This window comes from Entelurus aequoreus, linkage group LG07, assembly GCF_033978785.1.
Source record: "Entelurus aequoreus isolate RoL-2023_Sb linkage group LG07, RoL_Eaeq_v1.1, whole genome shotgun sequence".
Lineage (NCBI taxonomy): Eukaryota > Metazoa > Chordata > Actinopteri > Syngnathiformes > Syngnathidae > Entelurus > Entelurus aequoreus.
In genome coordinates this window covers 54327815-54349293 of record NC_084737.1, presented here as the reverse complement: position 1 = coordinate 54349293, position 21479 = coordinate 54327815, and the positions used below count along the sequence as shown (strand labels likewise).

The 21479-nt window shown below is 40.5% G+C and overlaps 1 protein-coding gene across 3 annotated transcripts in view; it reads left to right on the top strand.

Annotated features, from left to right (window-relative positions):
- The window catches only part of fmnl2b (formin-like 2b), a 46126-nt gene extending 24657 nt beyond the window's left edge, over nucleotides 1–21469 (top strand). For all 3 annotated transcript variants that reach the window (XM_062053987.1, XM_062053985.1, XM_062053986.1), the window contains 6 exons: nucleotides 3035–3164; nucleotides 3232–3392; nucleotides 9575–9676; nucleotides 9943–10041; nucleotides 16076–16199; nucleotides 16286–21469. In XM_062053987.1, the coding sequence (XP_061909971.1) occupies nucleotides 3035–3164; nucleotides 3232–3392; nucleotides 9575–9676; nucleotides 9943–10041; nucleotides 16076–16199; nucleotides 16286–16374 (705 nt within the window). In that variant the 3' untranslated portion in view covers nucleotides 16375–21469. The remainder of the gene's footprint in view (nucleotides 1–3034; nucleotides 3165–3231; nucleotides 3393–9574; nucleotides 9677–9942; nucleotides 10042–16075; nucleotides 16200–16285) is intronic.
- Nucleotides 21470–21479: the final 10 nt, after the last annotated feature.

Sequence of the window (21479 nt, the reverse complement as noted above, 5' to 3'; positions counted from 1 at the left end):
ACGCTACGCTAAAGGGAATGTCAACAAAACAGTCAGATAGGTCAGTCAAACTTTAATAATATATTACAAACCAGCGTTCTAACAACTCTGTTCACTCCCAAAATGTAATGTGCAATCACAAAAATAGTAACACTCAAAATAGTGCAGAGCAATAGCAACATCAATAACTCAACGTTGCTCATACGTTAGTGTCACACAACACACAAAATAAACATTTAAAGCTCACTTTCTGAAGTTATTACTCATCTACAAATCCCTCGAATTATTCTTCTTCGGTGTGCTTCACTTGTTTTTTGACACCATCTGTGATGTGGACGCGCATGCAGTCGTAGATCAACAGGAACGGCGCTGCGTGAAAAAAGTCACCCGGTGTCTTCGCGTAAACGTCTATCAACCACTCGCTCATCTTTTCTTCATCCATCCATCCCTTCGAGTTAGCTTTTATGATGACGCCGGCTGGAAAGTTCTCTTTTGGCAAGGTCTTCCTTTTGAATATCACCGTGGGTGGAAGTTTCTGGCCGTTAGCATGGCAAGCTAGAACCACAGTAGGACGACTTCTCATTCCCTGTGGTGCGAATATTCACCGTACGTGTTCCCGTTGTATCCACAGTGCGGTTCACATGAATATCAAAAGTCAGTGGAACCTTGTACGCGTGTCTCTTAGTAGGAGACATTTTGTTGTCTTTACAGAAAAACAAATGAAATTAAATATCCGCGAGCTTCTTCTTCTCCGGGGGCGGGTGCTCACCTTGGCGGTTGCTTACAGTAGAAGAAGAAGCGCTTCCTCTTCTATGGGGGCGGTTGCTTACCGTAGAAGAAGAAGCTCTTCCTCTTTTACGGGGAAAAAAGATGGCGACTGTTTACCGTAGTTGCGAGACCTAAACCTTATGAAAATAAATATGAATATTAATCCATATATAAGGCGCACCGGGTTATTAGCCGCACTGTCTGCTTTTGACAAAAATTGTGGTTTTTAGGTGCGGCTTATGGTGCGGAAAATACGGTAATTTAATATCGGCTCACGGGCCAAGTGAAATTACACGGCGGGCCAAATTTGACCCGCGGGCCAGAGTTTGACACCCATGACGTACAGTGTTCTGTTATTGGACTTCTGAGTTAACTACAGTGTGCCCGACAAACACCAGGTTCCAACATATGAACTGCTAGTCCAATGCTGGGTCTGGAAGCTATGAGCTTGGACTCAAGCACATGGAGATCAAACGAGCCATCCAGATGTACAGACATTAGGTGTCTCCATATTTTTGTTCTCCTGCTCTTTCCGAGAGTTGCAGGGCATGCGGTCGACCAGATACCTTAAAAGTACACTTCGGTTATGTTGAGTCTTTTAAAGAAAACTATTGCTTCTTAGAGGGATTTTATTATGCATAATCAACTTTTCTTACCTGATGGTACGTGTTTTGGTGTACTTAGAATGCACATAATTCCCGAAAATTTTAAATCAAACCATGGTGGCATGCCAGGGATATTTATAAAACAATCTTGCCTTCTTCCAAACTTGCTCTTAACGATCAGCTTGAAATTTGAGACCTTGGGGACATATGTTGCCTTAGTTATGTCAGCAGATAGGTTTACCCAAAGAGCTATGCACCATTTTCATTCGTTTGTACTCCAAAGTAGTAGTCAATAAGTTCCTTATTTTTCTCTATCCTCTTTTTGGGGGGCAGACTGGCTCGTACATGCACAAGTGCTAAAATCCTCGACTGTTGCCATTTCTAATCAAAAGTAGCGTATAGTTCTAACTTATATCTGTCAGTAGAATCAATATAAAAACGCTAAAACCTACAACATGGCTGATGGGGTGGAGACGCCGTTGTAGGGGGCTCAGCATGACGGAGGACTTTGGCACGTAAATAAGACCGCCTACAAAACGCCGCATGGTAAAGAGACAGTCAGTAAGCTGCTGGAAGATGGTCTGTAAAACAAAAGTATGTATCCACTCCATCATAGTCTGCTATTTTTGGACGATAACAGGATTGTATTTTTTTTACCACTGAACATTTACAATATGCTCACCTGTGCACTGCTAATGGTAAATAAACATTGAATGCTTGACAACAGCCTTAAGGTCACATGGTTGCAATCCAGCAATAGGATAGACTTTATTCATATCAATTGACTGACAGTGTAGTTGTATCATCGGATCTGCGTCCATAAATTCTGGACATGTGGGTAAAAGAGAGCTGTCAACTGATCACCACTTGGTGATGAGTTGGATTAGATGGCAGAGGAGGATGTCGGACAGACCTGGCAGACCCAAGATCACAGTGAGAGTGTGCAGGGACGTTTGGCAGAGTCTCCTGTTAGTCCAGTCTTTCAATCATGCCTGTGGCAGAGCTTCGCCTGCATCCCTCGGGAGGCAAAGGACACTGAACCAAATGGACCGTATTCCGTGTGTCCATTCCTGAGGTGACCGATCAGTATAGTGGTCGCAAGGTGATTGGTGCCACAAACGGGTCACAAGCTTTGGGTAGTGAGAAAGAACAAGATCAAGGATACAAGCGGTCAAAATTTGTTTCCTCAGTAGAGTGGCTGGACTCACCCTAAAAGACACGGTGAGGAGCTCGGTCATCTGGTTGGAGCTCAGAGTAGAGCCGCTGCTCCTTCACATTGAAAGGGGCCAGATGAGCTGGCTCGGGAATTTTTGTCCGGATGCCTCCGGGACCTCCTCAGTGAAGTGTTCCCGGAATGCTTAGCCAAAAGGAAGACCTACGGGAGGACCTACAACACGCTGGAAGAATTACGCATGTTCCTCAGCTTGCCTGAGATTGCCTTGGTGTCAGCCCTGTGGAACTTGAATATTTTCTGTACTGTATATTTCATGTACACTAATTATGGAGCTTGATTGAAAAAAATGTATAAAAATCGTTAAAAAGCCAGTGGGTTGGTACACAATAAAAAAAATGCTGTTGCTGGCCCTCCAAGCTGGATGTTGAATATTACAAACATAGATGCCAAATGATTGAAAATGTTTGTATTCTGTTTTTAGCTAATGAGTTTACGTGCATGGTTTCAGCTCCTGGAGACAAAGTCGACTGACAGAACCCAGACGTTGCTTCACTACATTGCCAATGTGGTCAGAGAAAAGTATCCCGCAGTGGCGCTCTTCTTCAACGAGCTTCATTACGTGGACAAGGCTGCTGCAGGTGAAGGTTCACTGACGTCCCTCCGACATCATCGAGTGTGCTCATACAGTGTATGTGCGTCTTTCAGTGAGTCTGGAGAACGTGTTGTGTGACGTGAAGGACCTGCAGAGAGGGATGGAACTCACCTGGCGTGAATTCAGCATGCTGCACAACTCCACCTTGAAAGATTTCATCAGCAGGAATGAATCTCGACTCAACAAACTTCAGGAGGACGCACGCATCGCCCAGGTACACCAGCACACACATTTCAGTCTTCTCTTGTTTATCGCGGCAAAATGGTTACAGGCCTGACCGTGCCAAGTAGGATTATTATTAATAAATCAAATATATATATATTTTTTGCAAAGTTAGAGCCCTCTAAACATGAAATGACACCCGTATAGTCACCTTTACACTCGTTCCGCCAATATAGTAGCCTTGAGTGTGTTCTACTGTAGATTACGGTACTCACCAGTATCCCAGAGGAGCCGGCCAATACAACACGGCTACTACGCGGAAAGACTCATCACATTCTGGGTAATTTATCTAAGTTAGACTTGGGCTTTGAGTGTTGAAATCACTGGCGTAAGTTGTTCGGGAAAAACTTGGTCAACTTGACAGTTGCAGCTAAGCTAGCCGCAGTCCCTAGCTACCTGTATGGTTAGCATTCCATGTTGTTAGCATTGTGTGTTCCAACACAACTCCATGTCATGTGGAGTTGTGTTATTGACAGTGTTGGGTTACTTACTGAAAACCAGTAACTAGTTACAGTTACTAGTTACCTTATCTCAAAAGTAACTCAGTTACTAACTCAGTTATGTACACCAAAAAGTAATGTGTTACTGTGAAAATTAACTATTTAGTTACTCCTTTTTTTCTTCATTATTTTTTTAAAAGCTCCCATTAATGCCCTTTTAGCCTTCATTTCAGTACTGTTATTGCAGTGGAGAATAATACCATCTGTTGATCAACTTGACATACATTTGCATCACTGAACTCTGCTAAGCATTGTGGTCTACACACATGTTTCAATTTATTTCAGGCCAGAACAAATTGACAAAACTATTTTAAATAGCTGCAACATAACATACATAAGTAACAAACAGCATAATAACAATATAGCTGTAAACCTGGCTTCACCTAAGGAAAGCACACATGACATACACAAAGCCTAACCAGGCATTTTTTCTCTCTCAATGAATTCGGAAATAAAATCATGTCTTCATGAGATCAACACTGTACTGAAGCCCAGAACACTCTACACATTTCCCCAGTTTTAGTTTAGAGATAAGGAAAGATTGGCCTGGCCCACTAGGATCCCTCTTTATGTTTGCGAACTTTGTAGTCCATACATTTAGAGTGATAATCAAACACTCTAGAAGTCTAGAATGAAAGAGTGTATACGAGAATTGGCATAGAGTGTACCTTCAATGATGAGTGATGAGCAGAGGCAGAGTTTGGATTGTTTTCTTTAGCTCGCTTTCCATGTTTATGTACTCACTGTCCAGGTACTTGGAACATGTTTTCCGTGCCACTTGTTGTTTCATGCCGGTATCATGCTAATTAGCTGCCTGAAAGCGGGTGACTCCACTGTAGAAATAGCCTGCATGTCTTCTAGCACATACGCTGCAATGGTTCTATCAATGTTGTCCTGGCTAGCAGTCCCTCTGTTAAAATCCTTAAAGGGAGCTGAAGTAGCATCGGAGTCTTTGTCTCTCTTTACTAGCTTTGTCGAAACATGTTGCTTTTGTAGCTGTTTCAGCAGATTTGAATTGCTGTTTTGGGCAGTATTCCCGGGCGCGGTCACCGCTGCTGCTCACTGCTCCCCTCACCTCCCAGGGGGTGATCAAGGGTGATGGGTCAAATGCAGAGAATAATTTCGCCACACTTAGTGTGTGTGTGACAATCAATGGCACTTTAACTTTAACTTTAACTTTAAGTAGATGGGATCTTTGGTCCAAGACACAACTTACATTTAACTAAAATTGTATTTTCTTTGTGCTTGACAAAAGAAAAGTAGTGAGAATATCTCCATGTTAAGAAACTCGGCTTCTGGCTCCGCCATGATGTCTTGTTAGTTGTTATGAGGGTAGCGTATGTGTGTGTGTGTGTGTGTGTGGCCCTTTAAGATATGACAGCATGTGAGATGAGTGACGTCAGTGAGTGAGTGGGCAAGAGAAGTGAAGGAGCGGTAACAGTGAGTACGTGCAGGTGCTCGTAACTTGGTGGATGGCTGCGTGGAAGACACCAATAAAGTCACAAAGCTGCAACAAACCGCCGGCCTCGACATTCCGAGTAAAGTGAAGGGTGTTACCCACGAAGTACATAAGCCCTGGAGGAACGTCTCCCCTGTGCTCCTCGACTACGGTCTGGGAGCCCCCTCCCGCCCCCACCCAGAGAAAGCACGCCTCTTCTTTTCCTTGTGACACAGAAGGACGACACCGCAGCGCTCCAATAAAACACAATCAGATCTTCTGTTTCTAGTCGATACTACATAAAAAATAACGTAAAATAATGCAGTAACGCATCATGTAGTAACGGTAACTGAGTTACTGAATATAAAAACTAATGCGTTAGATTACTAGTTACCGCCAAAAATAACGGTGTTACAGTAACACGTTAGTTCCAACACTGGTTATTGATGTCAAAGATGAAGATTCAGTCGAAGATGAAGTGCAAGAAAAGAGTTCATCTCCACTTAGCATTGCTGGTGCTGATAGCTAATAGCATTAAGCGGTGCGCCGAGTTACATCGAGTTCTGCTATGTCCCGCTGTTGATTATGTCAAAGGCTCACTGATGTGGAGATGTGTTATTAATGAGGCAGGGGTCACAGATGAAGTGCATCGAACAATCGTTCGACCCAAAGTTGGTCAACTTGACTGGCGCAGCGAAGATAGCGCCGATATACCCGCCATGTTGTTATTGTCACCCTTGGTCCTGCTTGGTGACTACCATTTTTAAATCGCCACAACATAATAATAGAAAATAAGACAAATATTGCATCGTAATACATGTAGACATAAAGTAAAGTATAAAGTACCAATGATTGTCACACACACACTAGGTGTGGCGAAATTATTCTCTGCATTTGACCCATCACCCTTGATCACCCCCTGGGAGGTGAGGGGAGCAGTGGGCAGCAGCGGTGGCCGCTCCCGGGAATCATTTTTGGTGATTTAACCCCCAATTCCAACCCTTGATGCTGAGTGCCAAGCAGGGAAGTAATGGGTCCCATTTTTATAGTCTCTGGTACTACTCGGCCGGGGTTTGAACTCACAACCTACAAGTATGTCTTTATTTTCAAATTAATTTACAAAACCCAAAACCAGTGAAGTTGGCACGCTGTGAGTAACAACAGAATACAATGACGTGCAAATCCTTTTCAACCTAGATTCAATTAAATAGACTGCAAAGACAACATACTTAACGTTCGAACTGGTAAACTTTTGTTATTTTTTGCAAATATTAGGTCATTTTGAATTTGATGCCTGCAACATGTTTCAAAAAATCTGGCATAAGTGGCAAAAAAGACTGAGAAAGTTGAGAAATGTTCATCAAACACTTATTTGGAACATTCCACAGGTGAACAGGCTAATTGGGAACAGGTGGGTGCCAGGATTGGGTATAAAAGCAGCTTCCATGAAATGCTCAGTCATTCACAAACAAGGATGGGGTGAGGGTCACCACTTTGTCAACAAATGCGTGAGGAACTTGTCCAACAGTTTAAGAATTACATTTCTCAACGAGTTATTGCAAGGAATTTAGGGATTTCCCCATCTACGGTCCATAATATCATCAAAAGGTTCAGAGAATCTGGAGAAATCACTGCACGTAAGCGGAAACCAACATTGAATGCCTGTGACCTTCAGTACTGCATCAGTGTGTAAAAGATATCACCATAAGGGCCCAGGAACACTTCAGAAAACCACTGTCAGTAACTACAGTTTTTCACTACATCTGTTAGTGCAAGTTAAAGGCCTACTGAAATGAATTTTTTTTATTTAAACGGGGATAGCAGATCCATTCTATGTGTCATACTTGATCATTTCGCGATATTGCCATATTTTTGCTGAAAGGATTTAGTAGAGAACATCGACGATAAAGTTCGCAACTTTTGGTCGCTGATAAAAAAGCCTTGCCTGTACCGGAAGTAGCGTGACGTCGCAGGTTGTAAGGCTCCTCACATTTCTCCATTGTTTACACCAGCAGCGAGAGCGATTCGGACCGAGAAAGCGACGATTACCCCATTAATTTGAGCGAGGATGAAAGATTTGTGGATGAGGAACGTGAGAGTGAAGGACTAGAGTGCAGTGCAGGACGTATCTTTTTTCGCTCTGACCGTAACTTAGGTACAAGCTGGCTCATTGGATTCCACACTTTCTCCTTTTTCTATTGTGGATCACGGATTTGTATTTTAAACCACCTCGGATACTATATCCTCTTGAAAATGAGAGTCGAGAACGTGAAATGGACATTCACAGTGACTTTTATCTCCACGACAATACATCGACGAAGCACTTTAGCTACGGAGCTAACGTGATAGCATCGGGCTTAACTGCAGATAGAAACAAAAGAAATAAACCCCTGACTGGAAGGATAGACAGAAAATCAACAATGCTATTAAACCATGGACCTGTAACTACACGGTTAATGCTTTCCAGCCTGGTGAAGCTTAACAATGCTGTTGCTAACGACGCCATTGAAGCTAATTTAGCTACGGGACCTCACAGAGCAATGCTAAAAACATTAGCTATCCACCTACGCCAGCCAGCCCTCATCTGCCCATCAACACCCGTGCTTACCTGCGTTCCAGCGATCGACGAAGGACTTCACCCGATCATCGATGCGGTCGGTGGCTAGCGTCGGATAGCGCGTCTGCTATCCAAGTCAAAGTCCTCCTGGTGGTGTTGCTGCAGCCAACCGCTAATACACCGATCCCACCTACAGCTTTCTTTTGTGCAGTCTTCATTGTTCATTAAACAAATTGCAAAAGATTCACCAACACAGATGTCCAGAATACTGTGGAATTTTGCGATGAAAACAGAGCTTTTTGTATTGGATACAATGGTGTCCGAATACTTCCGTTTCAACCATTGACGTCACGCGCATACGTTATCATACATAGACGTTTTCAACCGGAAGTTTCGCGGGACATTTAAAATTGCGATTTATAAGTTAACCTGGCCGTATTGGCAGGTGTTGCAATGTTAAGATTTCATCATTGATATATAAACTATCAGACTGCGTGGTCGGTAGTAGTGGGTTTCAGTAGGCCTTTAAAACTCTACTATGCAAAGCAAAAGCCATTTATCAACAACACCCAGAAACACCGCCGGTTTCGCTGGGCCCGAGCTCATCTAAGATGAACTAATGTGTAAAAGTCTTTTGTGGTCTGACGAGTCCACATTTCAAATTGTTTTTGGAAACTATGGACGTTGTTATTTATAATTTACTTTTTACTTTTTAAATTCGATCTCAATTCTATACACTGCTGCTGGAATTTTAATTTTCCTGAGGGAACTCTCCTGAAGGAATCAATAAAGTAATATCTATCTATCTATCTATCTATCTAACTATCTATCTATCTATCTATCTATCTATCTAAAGGAGGCATCTGTGATGGTATGGGGGTGTATTAGTGCCCAAGGCATGGGTAACTTACACATCTTTGAAGGCACCATTAATGCTGAAAGGTACATACAGGTTTTGGAGCAACATATGTTGCCTTTCAAGCCAACATCTTTTTCATGGACGCCCCTGCTTATTTCAGCAAGACAATGCCAAGCCACGTGTTTCAACAGCGTCGCTTCATAGTAAAAGAGTGCGGGTACTAGACTGGCCTGCCTGTAGTCCAGACCTGTCTCCCATTGAAAATGTGTGGCGCATTATGAAGCTTAAAAGTCTGGAGAACCCGGACTGTTGAACAACTTAAGCTGTACATCAAGCAAGCATGGGAAATAATTCCACCTGAAAAGCTTCAAAAATTGGTCTCCTCAGTCCCAAATGTTGTTAAAAGGAAAGGCCATGTAACGCAGTGGTAAAAATGCCCGTGTCAACTTTTTTGCAATGAGTTGCTGCCTTTCAATTCTTAGGTAATGATTATTTGCAAAAATAAAAATAAACTTTTCTCAGTTGGAACATGAAATATCTTGTCTTTGCAGTCTATTCAATTGAATATAAGTTGAACATTATTTGCAAATAATTGTATTCTGTTTTTATTCACGAATTACAAAACACTCACTGGTTTTGTGTTTTGTACAAGTAGACATCAGTATGTCTTTATTTTCACGTTAATTTAGGACAAACATGAAGAATATGCGTTAAAAACAAAATCACCAATGTAGTAAAGCCACAAATTTTTGAAGTCTGATGTGGTGAGGGACAACTGTAGGAGTATTGAAACAACACAGAACTATTTGTTTCTCTGAAGGACGCTTTTGAAGACGTGGTGAAATTCTTTGGGGAAAGCTCGAAGACAATGCCGCCATCCGTCTTCTTCCCCATTTTTGTCCGATTCATCAAAGCTTACAGGGTGAGTTGGTACCAACGCTTCCATCTGCTCTTGTGACCTGTTTAACCTGTGTGTGTGTGTGTGTGCGTGTGTGTGTGTGTGTGTGTGTGTGTGTGCGTGTGTGTGTGTGTGTGTGTGTGTGTGTGTGTGTGTGTGTGTGTGTGTGTGTGTGTGTGTGTGTGTGTGTGTGTGTGTGTGTGTGTGTGTGTGTGTGTGTGTGTGTGTGTGTGTGTGTGTGTGTGTGTGTGTGTGTGTGTGTGTGTGTGTGTGTGTGTGCACGCATTCAGTTGGCTGAGGAGGACAATGAACAGCGGCGGCGTCAGGAACAGATGATGTTGGAGAAACTGGAACAGGAGGAGCAGCAGCAGCAGGATGAAGAAACCAAGGTAACATAAACAGCTCTGACACAGGTGGTCATGTTTTATTTGTGTGGAATATGTTTAATAAGTTACAACTTTACATTACAATATTCAACATGTCTAAAAAGGAGTAGGAAGAAGCAGAAACTTATTTAATTCCACCTTTTCTACATGTCTATTATCGTTTGTTCACTTCCTGTGTTTACTTGGGACATTTTCTAAGTGGGAGAAAAAGTGTTAGACACTGTGTAATAATAGATGTATAAAAGATAAAGTGAAAGAAAGAAATTAAAATTTCAAAAGAAAGAAAAAAATTATAGAAATGGATAAGTGTGTGTAATAAGAGTACATCAAATACAAGTAAACACAAAATAATAGATAAAAAAGATCAAAACAAGTAAAGAGAAAGACGATGTATTAAATTAGTAAAAATAATTGAAAAAAATTGACCGCTTGTGCAATAATGAGGAAAAAAGACAGATAAAACAAGGTGTGGGGTTCTGGACATGAGGACCTCAATAGTTAGGCTGATGATCCACAGTTGTACATTACTGTGTCTCCTAATAATAAATACCCTTTTAACTGCATTTTAGACATCAATTCATGGATGGCGGTAAATTTCCCACAGCTCAACTAGGACAAAATGGGAGTTTTAGTTATAGGTTCTTAGGCCAAAAAGACAGACTTTTACCAAAAATTACAAGATTTTAAACTAACACAATTAATACAAATTCTGGCCGTGATTTTTAAGCTGATTTTTATCCCATGTATCAAAAATATTACAAAAATTGTTTTATTTATCATCTTAAGAAAGTAGCCAGTTTTTCAGACCAACACAGAGGAGTTAATGCTCTGTGGCTAGAGTGTCCGCCCTGAGATCGGTTGGTCGTGACCAAAGAAAAAATGGGACCTATAACCTCCCTGCTTGGCACTCAGCATCAAGGGTTGGAATTGGGGGTTAAATCACCAAAAATTAATCCCGGGCGCGGTCACCGCTGCTGCTCAATGCTCCCCTCACCTCCCAGGGGGTGATCAAGGGTGATGGTCAAATGCAGAGAATAATTTCACCACACCTAGTGTGTGTGTGACAATCATTGGTACTTTAACTTTAACAGCCTGCCGGTGAGCCTTGGCCTGCAAAGACTGTTGATATTTTTTATTTCTTAAAAAGAAGGTTGAAGACAAACTTTTTAAATTAGGCTTCTCCTGATCATTTTAAACTCTTCTTAGGTTCTTAATTTTTATTCTCCATCCATCCATTCATTTTCTACCTCGTGTCCCTTATTCTGTTATTTTATATTTTATTTCTTGCTATTATCACCACTCATATTCTTACCATGTTATGTTGATACCTCTATTCTGTGTGCTGTCCAACTTTTACTATTTATTTCTTACTATGTATTTTTATGTTAGTTTAAAAAAATAATGTTTTAGATGATGCAAATGTTTCGGTATTTTCAACTACGGACGCCTCAAAGATGACGTTTTCCTCCATCCTCAATGTCATTCAATGACATGTGTGAAGTCGGCCCTCTCACCTTGTCCAGACATGTTCCAATCGTTTGCTCGTTTTTGTCGTTATGGTTTTTAAGTTATTCTAAAATAAATTTGTCTGACTAGTGATGTAATCATTTGTGCTACATTTGCGCTGCAAACCTTTTTAGTGTAAATATTATATTTTTTAAGCTATTAATGTTTTACTGTTTTTGTTGGTATTAATATGCTATTATTCTTAACCAGCCCTCCAACCATGTCCAAATCTCCCAAAAATTGTCCCAATCATTTGTGCTGGTTTGTGCTGCAAAATCTTTGGTCTAACTCAGGGGTCGGCAAGCCAAAATGTTGAAAGAGCCATATTGGACCAAAAGTAAAAAAATAAAAATCTGTCTGGAGCCGCAAAAAATGTTAAGTTTTATATAAGTGTTAGAATGAAGGAAACACATGATGTAAGTGTCTATATTAGCTATATTAGCCTACTATCAAAGGCTGACACAAATCTTCGTTGACAGAAATGTTGTATTTTAATTTTTATTCTACACATTTTGAAACCATTAGTAAAATGGAGGCTTCTCACAGAATGAGATAACTTCCGGAAATTACTGGATTAGAATGGCCAAAGATATAGATGTGTGTAAGTTTAAGGAAAAGGCAGGATGTCTTTTTGTAATGGATTTATTACAATCTCTGCAAGTTGGATAATGTTTGCTGTGGTCTGGAACAACATGGCACACAAACAACTATGAGAAATGCAGCCAGTATTACATACAGATAATGTGTCATGAGAGATGCAAATATAAAGGACATAAGTAAAGGAAAATAAATTAGCTCAAATATACCTACAAACGAGGCATGATGATGCGATATGTACATACAGCTAACCTAAATAGCATGTTAGCATGGATTAGCTTACAGTCATGCACTGACCAAATATGCCTGATAAGCACTCCAACAAATTAATAAAATCAACAAAGCTCACCTTTTGTCCAAAATGAGACAAAGAAGGAATGGCATAAAAGACGTCTTTCTGTGGCAGCATCGGAGAAAGTTGTACATGTAAACAAACTACGATGAGTTCAAGTATCGCTGAAATTAGTAGGACAAAACGGTGCTTGCCAAATACTCTTATCAGTGAAGCATGTTTAATATAAACAGTGGGATTTCTAATAATTAGGAAGGTTTGTGTCATGTTTGTTTTCCTACAGAAAATATATTAAAACAAAAAATATATTTTTTCTTCAATTTTTTCCATTTTCACAAATCTCTGAAAGAGGTCCAGGGAGCCACTAGGGCGGCGCTAAAGAGCCACATGCGGCTCTAGAGCCGCGGGTTACTGACCCCCAGTCTAACTACCGCAATTTCCGGACTATAAGCCGCACCTGACTATAAGCCGCACCAGCTAAATTTAGGGGAAAATACAGATTGCTCCATATATAAGCCGCACCCGACTATAAGCCGCAGGGTTTTGATGTGTAATTACCGTAGTATATAGGGGTTCCTGCTACCACGGAGGGGATTGTCGGGACAGAGATGACTGTTTGGGAACGCAAAGCGTCCCATTTATTAACAATAAATCTTTCAATCATTCAATCAAACTTTCACATCTTTGACATGGCGAACAGCATTCGTGCAGAGTACAAATAATACAACGGTGCAAAGGAACACAAAGTGCTCACCTGTACGTTATCAAAATAACCAGCCTACCGGTATATGAAAAGTCAGTCTTTAATCATTGTGTCATCGTCTTCCTCCTGCGTACTAAAACCACCGAAATCCTCTTCGTCAGTGTCTGAGAAGAACAGGCCGTAAATAAACCGCACCCTTGTATAAGCCGCAGGGACCAGAACGAGGGGAAAAAGTAGCGGCTTATAGTCCGGAAATTACGGTATTAAAAACCAGCTCCATAAAACATTAATAACATAAAAACTATAATATATTCTAGTTTCATACATTAGGATAACAACCACCAAGCTGACACATGGCACAGCACAGACGGGAAAACTCTTCAGGTCAAGACTCGGCTGTCTACCTGCACCTCAAGGAGAAACAGCACAAACATATACAGATTCTGGACTTGGAGGGCAGATGGTACGAAAGAGGAGTGAGAGAAACCATCTATGTCAAGGTTGAAAACCATCCCTGACCACAGGAGGTGGTCTGCGACACCACCTATCTCCCACTTACAACACTGTCCTTTCAACCATTCCTAAAATACCTAAGCCTCCAAAAAATAACAGGAGTTAGAAACATTGTGGTCACAGAAGGTGACCAGAATGCAATTTGTGCCATTTGTTTACCACTGAATGGAATGCTTACGTGGGGGGCTCTGACTATTTTGGACTGGTAGTAGTCGATCCACAGCGATCATACCTCAATGCTAACAAGGGGAATTACACTTCAACGACTGTCGTTGGATTTGACAGTCGAATTGCTTTGTTTGCATCAAAACTGTTATTTTTCTCACTACGATAGGGCAAAACCATCCTTGCCCAGGCAAACCGTCCTGGTTTTTAGAGTATAAATATTTGGGGTTTTTGCACCAGCCGCTAGACGAGATCTGACCAATCTAAGTCTTAGACTAGATCTGACCAGTCTAAGTCTTAGACTAGATCTGACCAGTCTTAGTCTATGAGCAGGAACTGATGAAGCCTACTCGGATGAGAGGCAAAACGTCTTCCAAGACAAACCAAACAATCCAGTTGCGATCGATTGAATGCCCTGAAATTCCAGTGATCTGGATGAATGAGAACATTCATAGACAAAAACTCTAATAGTTAGATCAAAAATGTTTGCACCAGAAACCAGCACAAATGTAGCACAAACGATTGAGAGTGATTTGGGGAGATTATGACAAGGTAGGGGGGTTTCTTATTAATCATATGTCGTTGATAGCTTAAAATGTATGATAGTTAGACAAAGACAAATGCAGCACAAACCAGCACACACGTAGCACACATTAATGCACAAGTGTGGGGTGATTTGGACAAGGTGGGGGGCTGGACAACATCACTAGTCAGAAAATGTATTTCAAAATAACATAAAACTGTAACGGAACAAACGATAATTTGTGTTATTGCCAGTGGCGTGTGTGTGTGTGTGTGTGTGTGTGTGTGTGTGTGTGTGTGTGTGTGTGTGTGTGTGTGTGTGTGTGTGTGTGTGTGTGTGTGTGTGTGTGTGTGTGTGTGTGTGTGTGCGTGTGTGTGTGTACGTGTGCATTTTCTTTCTTTCCTTTTTAAACTGGTGTGAAGCACATGGGGTTGCCTGTCCTATATAAATACAGTTTTGATTCATTAAAATAGAAAATAATACAAATAAAGTGTAGCAAACTAAAAGGTAAAAAATAAAAATAGATGAGTGTGTAAAAAAAATAACCACAATGAAAATTCATCATTAACATTGTACCATGAATTGATTAACGTGGACCCCGACTTAAACAAGTTAAAAAACGTATTCGGGTGTTACCATTTAGTGGTCAATTGTACGGAATATGTACTGTACTGTGCAATCTACTAATAAAAGTTTCAATTAATCAAACAGAAAATAAGGGAAAATAATAGGTTAAAGATAAATGAAAAAATAAATACATGAGTAAAATATTGGATGTGGTATGAATACATGCGGTGATGCGGGATATAAATTAAGCTATAACTTTTTGTTGATAATGATCAATTAATATATTTCTTAATATTGGAGAAATGCTTTTGCTCTTGAGATTACTAATTGATCATCCATCCCATCCATCCATTTTCTACCACTTGTCCCTTTTGGGGTCACGGGGGGTGCTGGAGCCTATCTCAGCTGCATTCGGGCGGAAGGCGGGGTACACCCTGGACAAGTCGCCACCTCATCGCAGGGCCAACACAGATAGACAGACAACATTCACACTCACATACACACAATAGGGCCAATTTAGTGTTGCCAATCAACCTATCCCCAGGTGCATGTCTTTGGAGGTGGGAGGAAGCCGGAGTACCCGGAGGGAACCCACGCAGTCACAGGGGGAACATGCAAACTCCACACAGAAAGATCCCGAGCCCAAGATTGAACTCAGGACTACTTAAAACCTTTGTATTGTGAGGCACATGCACTAACCCCTGTTCCACCGTGCTGCCTAATTGATCATTTGTTGTAAAATTTTATCTTGCTGCCAGTTTTTGTTAAAGTTGCCATCCATATCTAAGTATTTTTTTTCGTCAGCATTTCATTCATGTATAGTGAAATTTTTAAACTTAATTGGTTTTTGACCATGATTCATAAATCAGTGTTTGTATAGTGAAGCAAAATTCTCCAAAAGAAACAATGTAAATATGAATAATGAGTTCAAGTCTCAACAATTTGCCAACATGCGCGCACATGGTGCCCTCAAAAATGATCAGAAATCCCCCAAATCCTTAACTTAAACAACCATATTGCTACAATAATAAACATTAAAAAATATTAAAATCCGCTTACCGTACATCAACATCGGCGAAGGAGGAGCTGACAACAAAGGAGCACAGCATGAGAATGCATGTATGGATGTGGTCATGTGAGTTGGAAGGTAATGTCTACAATTACCCCTTAGTCGCCATCTCACAAGGGCAAACGGCAGCAGCAGGAGCTGTTAACTGAGCTAAGACGACGACAGGGGAAGGACAGCCGCCATGTTTACGAGGGGAAGGATGGCGCCATTGAGGACATCATCACCGGTAATGACCTCTCACCTTACATGCTCGCAGGTCAGCACATCGACTGCTCCCTGTTTGTCTTTACTTTGTGTTTGTCTCTCCCGCAGCATTAAAAACCGGCCCCTTCACAGCTCGATCAGCCAAACGTAGCTCTCGCTTCTTCTGTGACCCCGCCCACACTGAAGAACACTACTGATGTTGGGCTCCCCATGAATTCATGGCAACAAATAAGCACTTTGAACATTTGGACATCATGCTATCTAATTGGTCAGTTTGTGAACCAAATTGTTGGAGCATCCATTTGTATGCTGTCGATCCAACAAAGCACCGGAAGCTAATTCCATTGCAGTTATGGTGAACAATTGTTTTGTGTCCAGTTAGGAGTGATGCAGCGAATCGTATAAAATAGCAACAAAACGCACACACTCAACTTAAAGTCACAAGTGAGTCCCATCAAATTGTTGCGACGTTTCTAACAATGTAGTAAAGGTTTTCCTGAAAGATACAGGGTTCTACTTTCTACCGTATTTAACGGATTAACAACCACATTCCACTTCATGAAACTTTGTCAAAATCCCCTAACAAACTTTCTGACTGAACCATTTGAGAATAAGTGTGTACGACACTTTGGATCATTCATACCGTGATTGACTTGGGTTCCATTCCCTCTCCGTCTCCTGGTCCTGCAGGCCTGTGTTCACTGATCATTTGTGTTGTGACATGTTTACTTGTCCTTCACTTCTGTTCTGCAGTTTTTATGCTCTTTCACTGACTATGTATTAATGCCAGTCTTTTTTGGAGTAATTCTGATTATTTATGTTGTGCAAGGTAGTGGCTGTCATTATTTGTGAGAGGAGCAAGAGCATTTTTCGCCAGTAAGCAACCATGCTGTTAGCATTGACTTTTGGGTTGTTTTGAGTCATTGTACTTTATTTCTATTGTCATTTGTTTTCATCATCACTAACCTGTGAGGAGTGATTGCATTATAGTAATTCTGAAGGTCAAATCTACTAAAGCTAAACTTGATAGCACACACAAAGCGGATCTACTACACTTGTGCGTGTCTTACTTGAGCCAAATAAGGAGTGCAATCCATTTAGCGTGTCTTTAATGAATATGCAGAATATATGCTGATCGTCAAAATGCCCACAATACTGGGAGAAGATGCAAATATAATCATTCAACACGCGCGATTTATCAAGGCTGATGACTGTTCTGCGGGCACTATTTTGCGGATGTATTTAGCACATGTGAAATCTACGTACAAACTGTACAGTTACGCACACTGCGTATTATTGTTATGTCACCTATATGAAAAAGTTTCTTGCAATATGCATTTTCCAGGAGCCAGCAGACATCTAAAGGAACAATCCATATCCTCTATAGAAAAACTTCATGCAATCCTGCTTTTTCTTGCGTCTAGATCATACACACGCACCATCGCAGTTAGTGTTGCCGTCTTTTAGCGATCCACCAGTTTTACTGGTGGATTGCTATAATATTGTTCACATTCGAACGAGAAATGTCCTGAAGTGCACCTTCAGCGGGCTGAAACATGGATTCTGTTGTCTAGATCGCATTAGAGCAGTGGTTCTTAACCTGGGTTTGATCGAACCCTAGGGGTTCGGCGGAGCCTCCACCGCGGAGGTCAAGACACACCCGACTCATCATGTAAATAACAACTTTTCCTATCGGCGTATTATGGATATCCCCAACAATGTTCCCTTAATTTTCCATATGCGTGAGCGAACGCAACAACTCCTTGAGCATTCAGTGGAGCACATGTGAGCGACGTCAGACGTGCACATGCACTGTGGCCACACCAGCACCACACCTGTCCCAAACCTGACTAAATAACAAGTTCAATGTTTTATTATTATAATCAAATGACAGTAGTCATTTCCATGAGATTATTTTCTAATATAAGTGTTTTGGCCCACTTACAATGACAATAACAAAACATATTGTTTTTTCATGAGCTGTGTACTAGCATTGTATATATGTCTGGGTGGGGGTTCTTCTTTGGAAATAATTTGTACCCCTTTCAGATATCGCATTTAGTTCCCACTTAAACATTCACATGTTGCACAATGAGATGTAAACATGGGATCATGTGTACATTCCTGTAACTTTCTGTTTGTAAAATATATCTTTATAAGTATTTCTTTAATATAATAACACAATTTCATGATTGATATTTATAAATTAAGATTAAATTAAGAAAAAAACATTTTATTTTTCACTACAGAAGGGTTCGATGAATAAGCATATGAAACTGGTGGGGTTCGATACCTCCTACAAGGTTTAGAACCACTGCACTAGAGGATTGTCTATATAGCCCAGAAAAGTTGGTGCAGATTAAAGTTGTGTGCTGCATGTTACATGGCATTGCAAAATACCACAGGTAGATATAATGGTAAATGGGTTATATTCGTATAGTGCTTTTGTACCTTCAGGGTACTCAAAGCGCTTTGACACTAAGTCCACATTCACCCATTCACACACACATTCCCAAACCGATGGCGGGAGCTGCCATGCAAGGCCCTAACCACGACTCATCAAGAGCAAGGGTGAAGTGTCTTGCTCAAGGACACAACAGACGTGACTAGGGTGGTGGAAGCCGGGGATCGAACCAGGAACGTCCAGTACGATTGACTTATGTGAGCACACTGGTCCACACCTTGGCACGGCACCTTTGCCTCCTTGAGCATGATTGGAAGAGGTGGTCCTCTGCACATGCATATGTAGCCGAGTCATAAAAGGACTGCAATGCAATCGCTTCTTGCAGGTTAATAATGATAAGTGACTCAATATTATTGAAAAGGTAAACCCACAGCATTCTATTTTACCCGTGATTTTTGTGTTAATTGCGACTACGCCCCTTGCAAGTAATAAATGACAACAATCTTGCAGAGAAGAAATGAAAGACTGAAAAGAATCCACAAAATCATATAAATTGCAGTGAAACATCATATAAGGAGTAATAGGGTGAAGGGATAGGTAAACAGAATAAAGCACAAATAATCAGTAAGTACACTCTAAACATCGGCAATGTTGCACATGTGCATGTCCCTGAAGAGCCTTAGGTTCAAATTGTGTTACCAACCGTCCTTTGAAAAACAGAATAGAAAAATAGTTTGTAAAATGTCAATTAAAAACAAAGGGCTTTTAATAAAATATTTTACAGCCTTTTACTGTTGTCCCCAATAATAGAATCAAATAATAAACTAAATCATCATGCGATTGTCTCACTGTGGTGCTCCTCATGGGAAAAGCTTTTATTTTGCACTAAAAAATGTTTCATTGAACAATTTACTTTGCATGTATTGGTGTAACTCCCAAACATGCATCCATTTATACCTGTTTATGTCCATGAGCAAGATTGTTTCACACAAATTTAAGAAAAACAAAAACACAATCCCCACACTGGTGAGGATGAAGACAATCGGATCAGCCGGTCCAGCCAACAGGTGTCCGTTATAGTCTTTATTTTGCATGAAGTTGGCAACCCTGGTACGGATCAGTGTGGTCACAATAGCCAAACATACCAGACTTTAGTCATCCTGCATAGTAACTGGTGACCACAAATCTTCACTGATTAAGGGTAAAGGTGAACTGCACTTTTTTTTTAAATTTTGCCCATCGTTTACAATCATTATGAGAGACATGATGAGGGATCTGGGGTTTTTTCATGCGTTCTAACTCGTAAATAAAAGTCTGCTAACAGAAGAGCCAATGGGAGGTCCTCTTTTCCGCCAATTGTACCCGATAAAAATAAACATTCAAAAACCGCCAAAAATACTCCATTTACATATCGTGACTTGAATATTAACCAAGTATTAGTGGTATTGTTATTATAAGCGCTAACGCAGACAAACTATTGATAGCGGCGCCGTGATAACAAGCTTGTGTGCCAATGTTGACATCCTCGTTTCTTTACTCATCAAACTTTATTACAAATTATAAATAATGCCTCTCACCTGTAAATGAGAAGGACAATGGCATATTTTGACAAGTTGGTACAATATGACAGCCAATTTAGACCTGGGAATGACGAGAACGACACAAAAAGACACTAGGTTCCACCCCGCTTTTCTTCATCTAAAATGGGAATATATGAGCATCCCAGCAGTCTGCATTCTAATGACAGCAGACATTGGAAAGTAAGTGATATTGTATTAGGTTTGATGGCTCTCAGCAGTAATCAGTAATGAAGAAAAAGAAGTGAACGTTGTGATGTTTTTTTGAACTGATTGCGCCGCGTATGCTTAAAATGATCAAAATATGTAAATATGAAATGTTATTCTAAATGTGCCTGTTACTACATTACATATATACTTGCATCATGTATATACAACCTTAATGGAGGCGTTTGGATGTTTTTAAGGGCTTTGTAGGCACTCCCATAAGCTCCATTGTAAGCAGACTTTTGATCGTATTTATTTAATATTTAGAATGCATTACAAAAAAAATACATCAAACGTCTTGTCTTTCATGATTGTGAACGATAAGCAAAATTCCAAAAAAAAGTAGTTTACCTTTATGTCAAGCAGTGCTGGCTAATTAGTTAAAAACCTGGGCTGTCGACACCTGTTGACAGCCCAGTGAGCCTTACACAACATACTATTATACAGCCACACTAGCTGGCATCTATTTAACATGCACGTTACGATTGTTCAAGTTTTAATAAATCCTAATGGTCATAAGACTACATCCTCTCATTATTTGCAAGCTGGCTAGTCTTATATCCTATTAGCAAGACCATACTCACCATCGTAACATCTCAACTCTGTTTGTGTCTGATTGTTACATCACCCGCTGCCCTGATCAACCCACCCCGATACCCTGCCTGACACCCCAAAATCGTATCCCTATACATATTTTATTTCAACATATAAATGTAAAAGAGCACAACGTTACCTACATGTAAAAACATTTTTGTAGCTTTTCCAGTTTTTGTTGTTGTTACTATTGCTGCATCTACATTTGATGTAAATAAATAAAACGTGTTGGCACAATGCTAAAAATAATGACATGTCAATTATTTGCAAAGACAAAAACAGGACTTTGACGTTTGGAAAACCTGCTGGCCACAAAGGCTTCTTAAATGTATATATGACATGTAAGAAGGATGTACTTTTTTAGGACTACTTTTTACTTCATGTGTCTGTTGAGCATTATTACATTCTTCAAGTATTATGCCAGGTTATCATGACAGAACAACTAAAAATCTAATTAGATTTTACAGGAGTTTTTTTTAAATAAGAAAGTCTGCATGAATAAAGGATTTTGGAGACAATT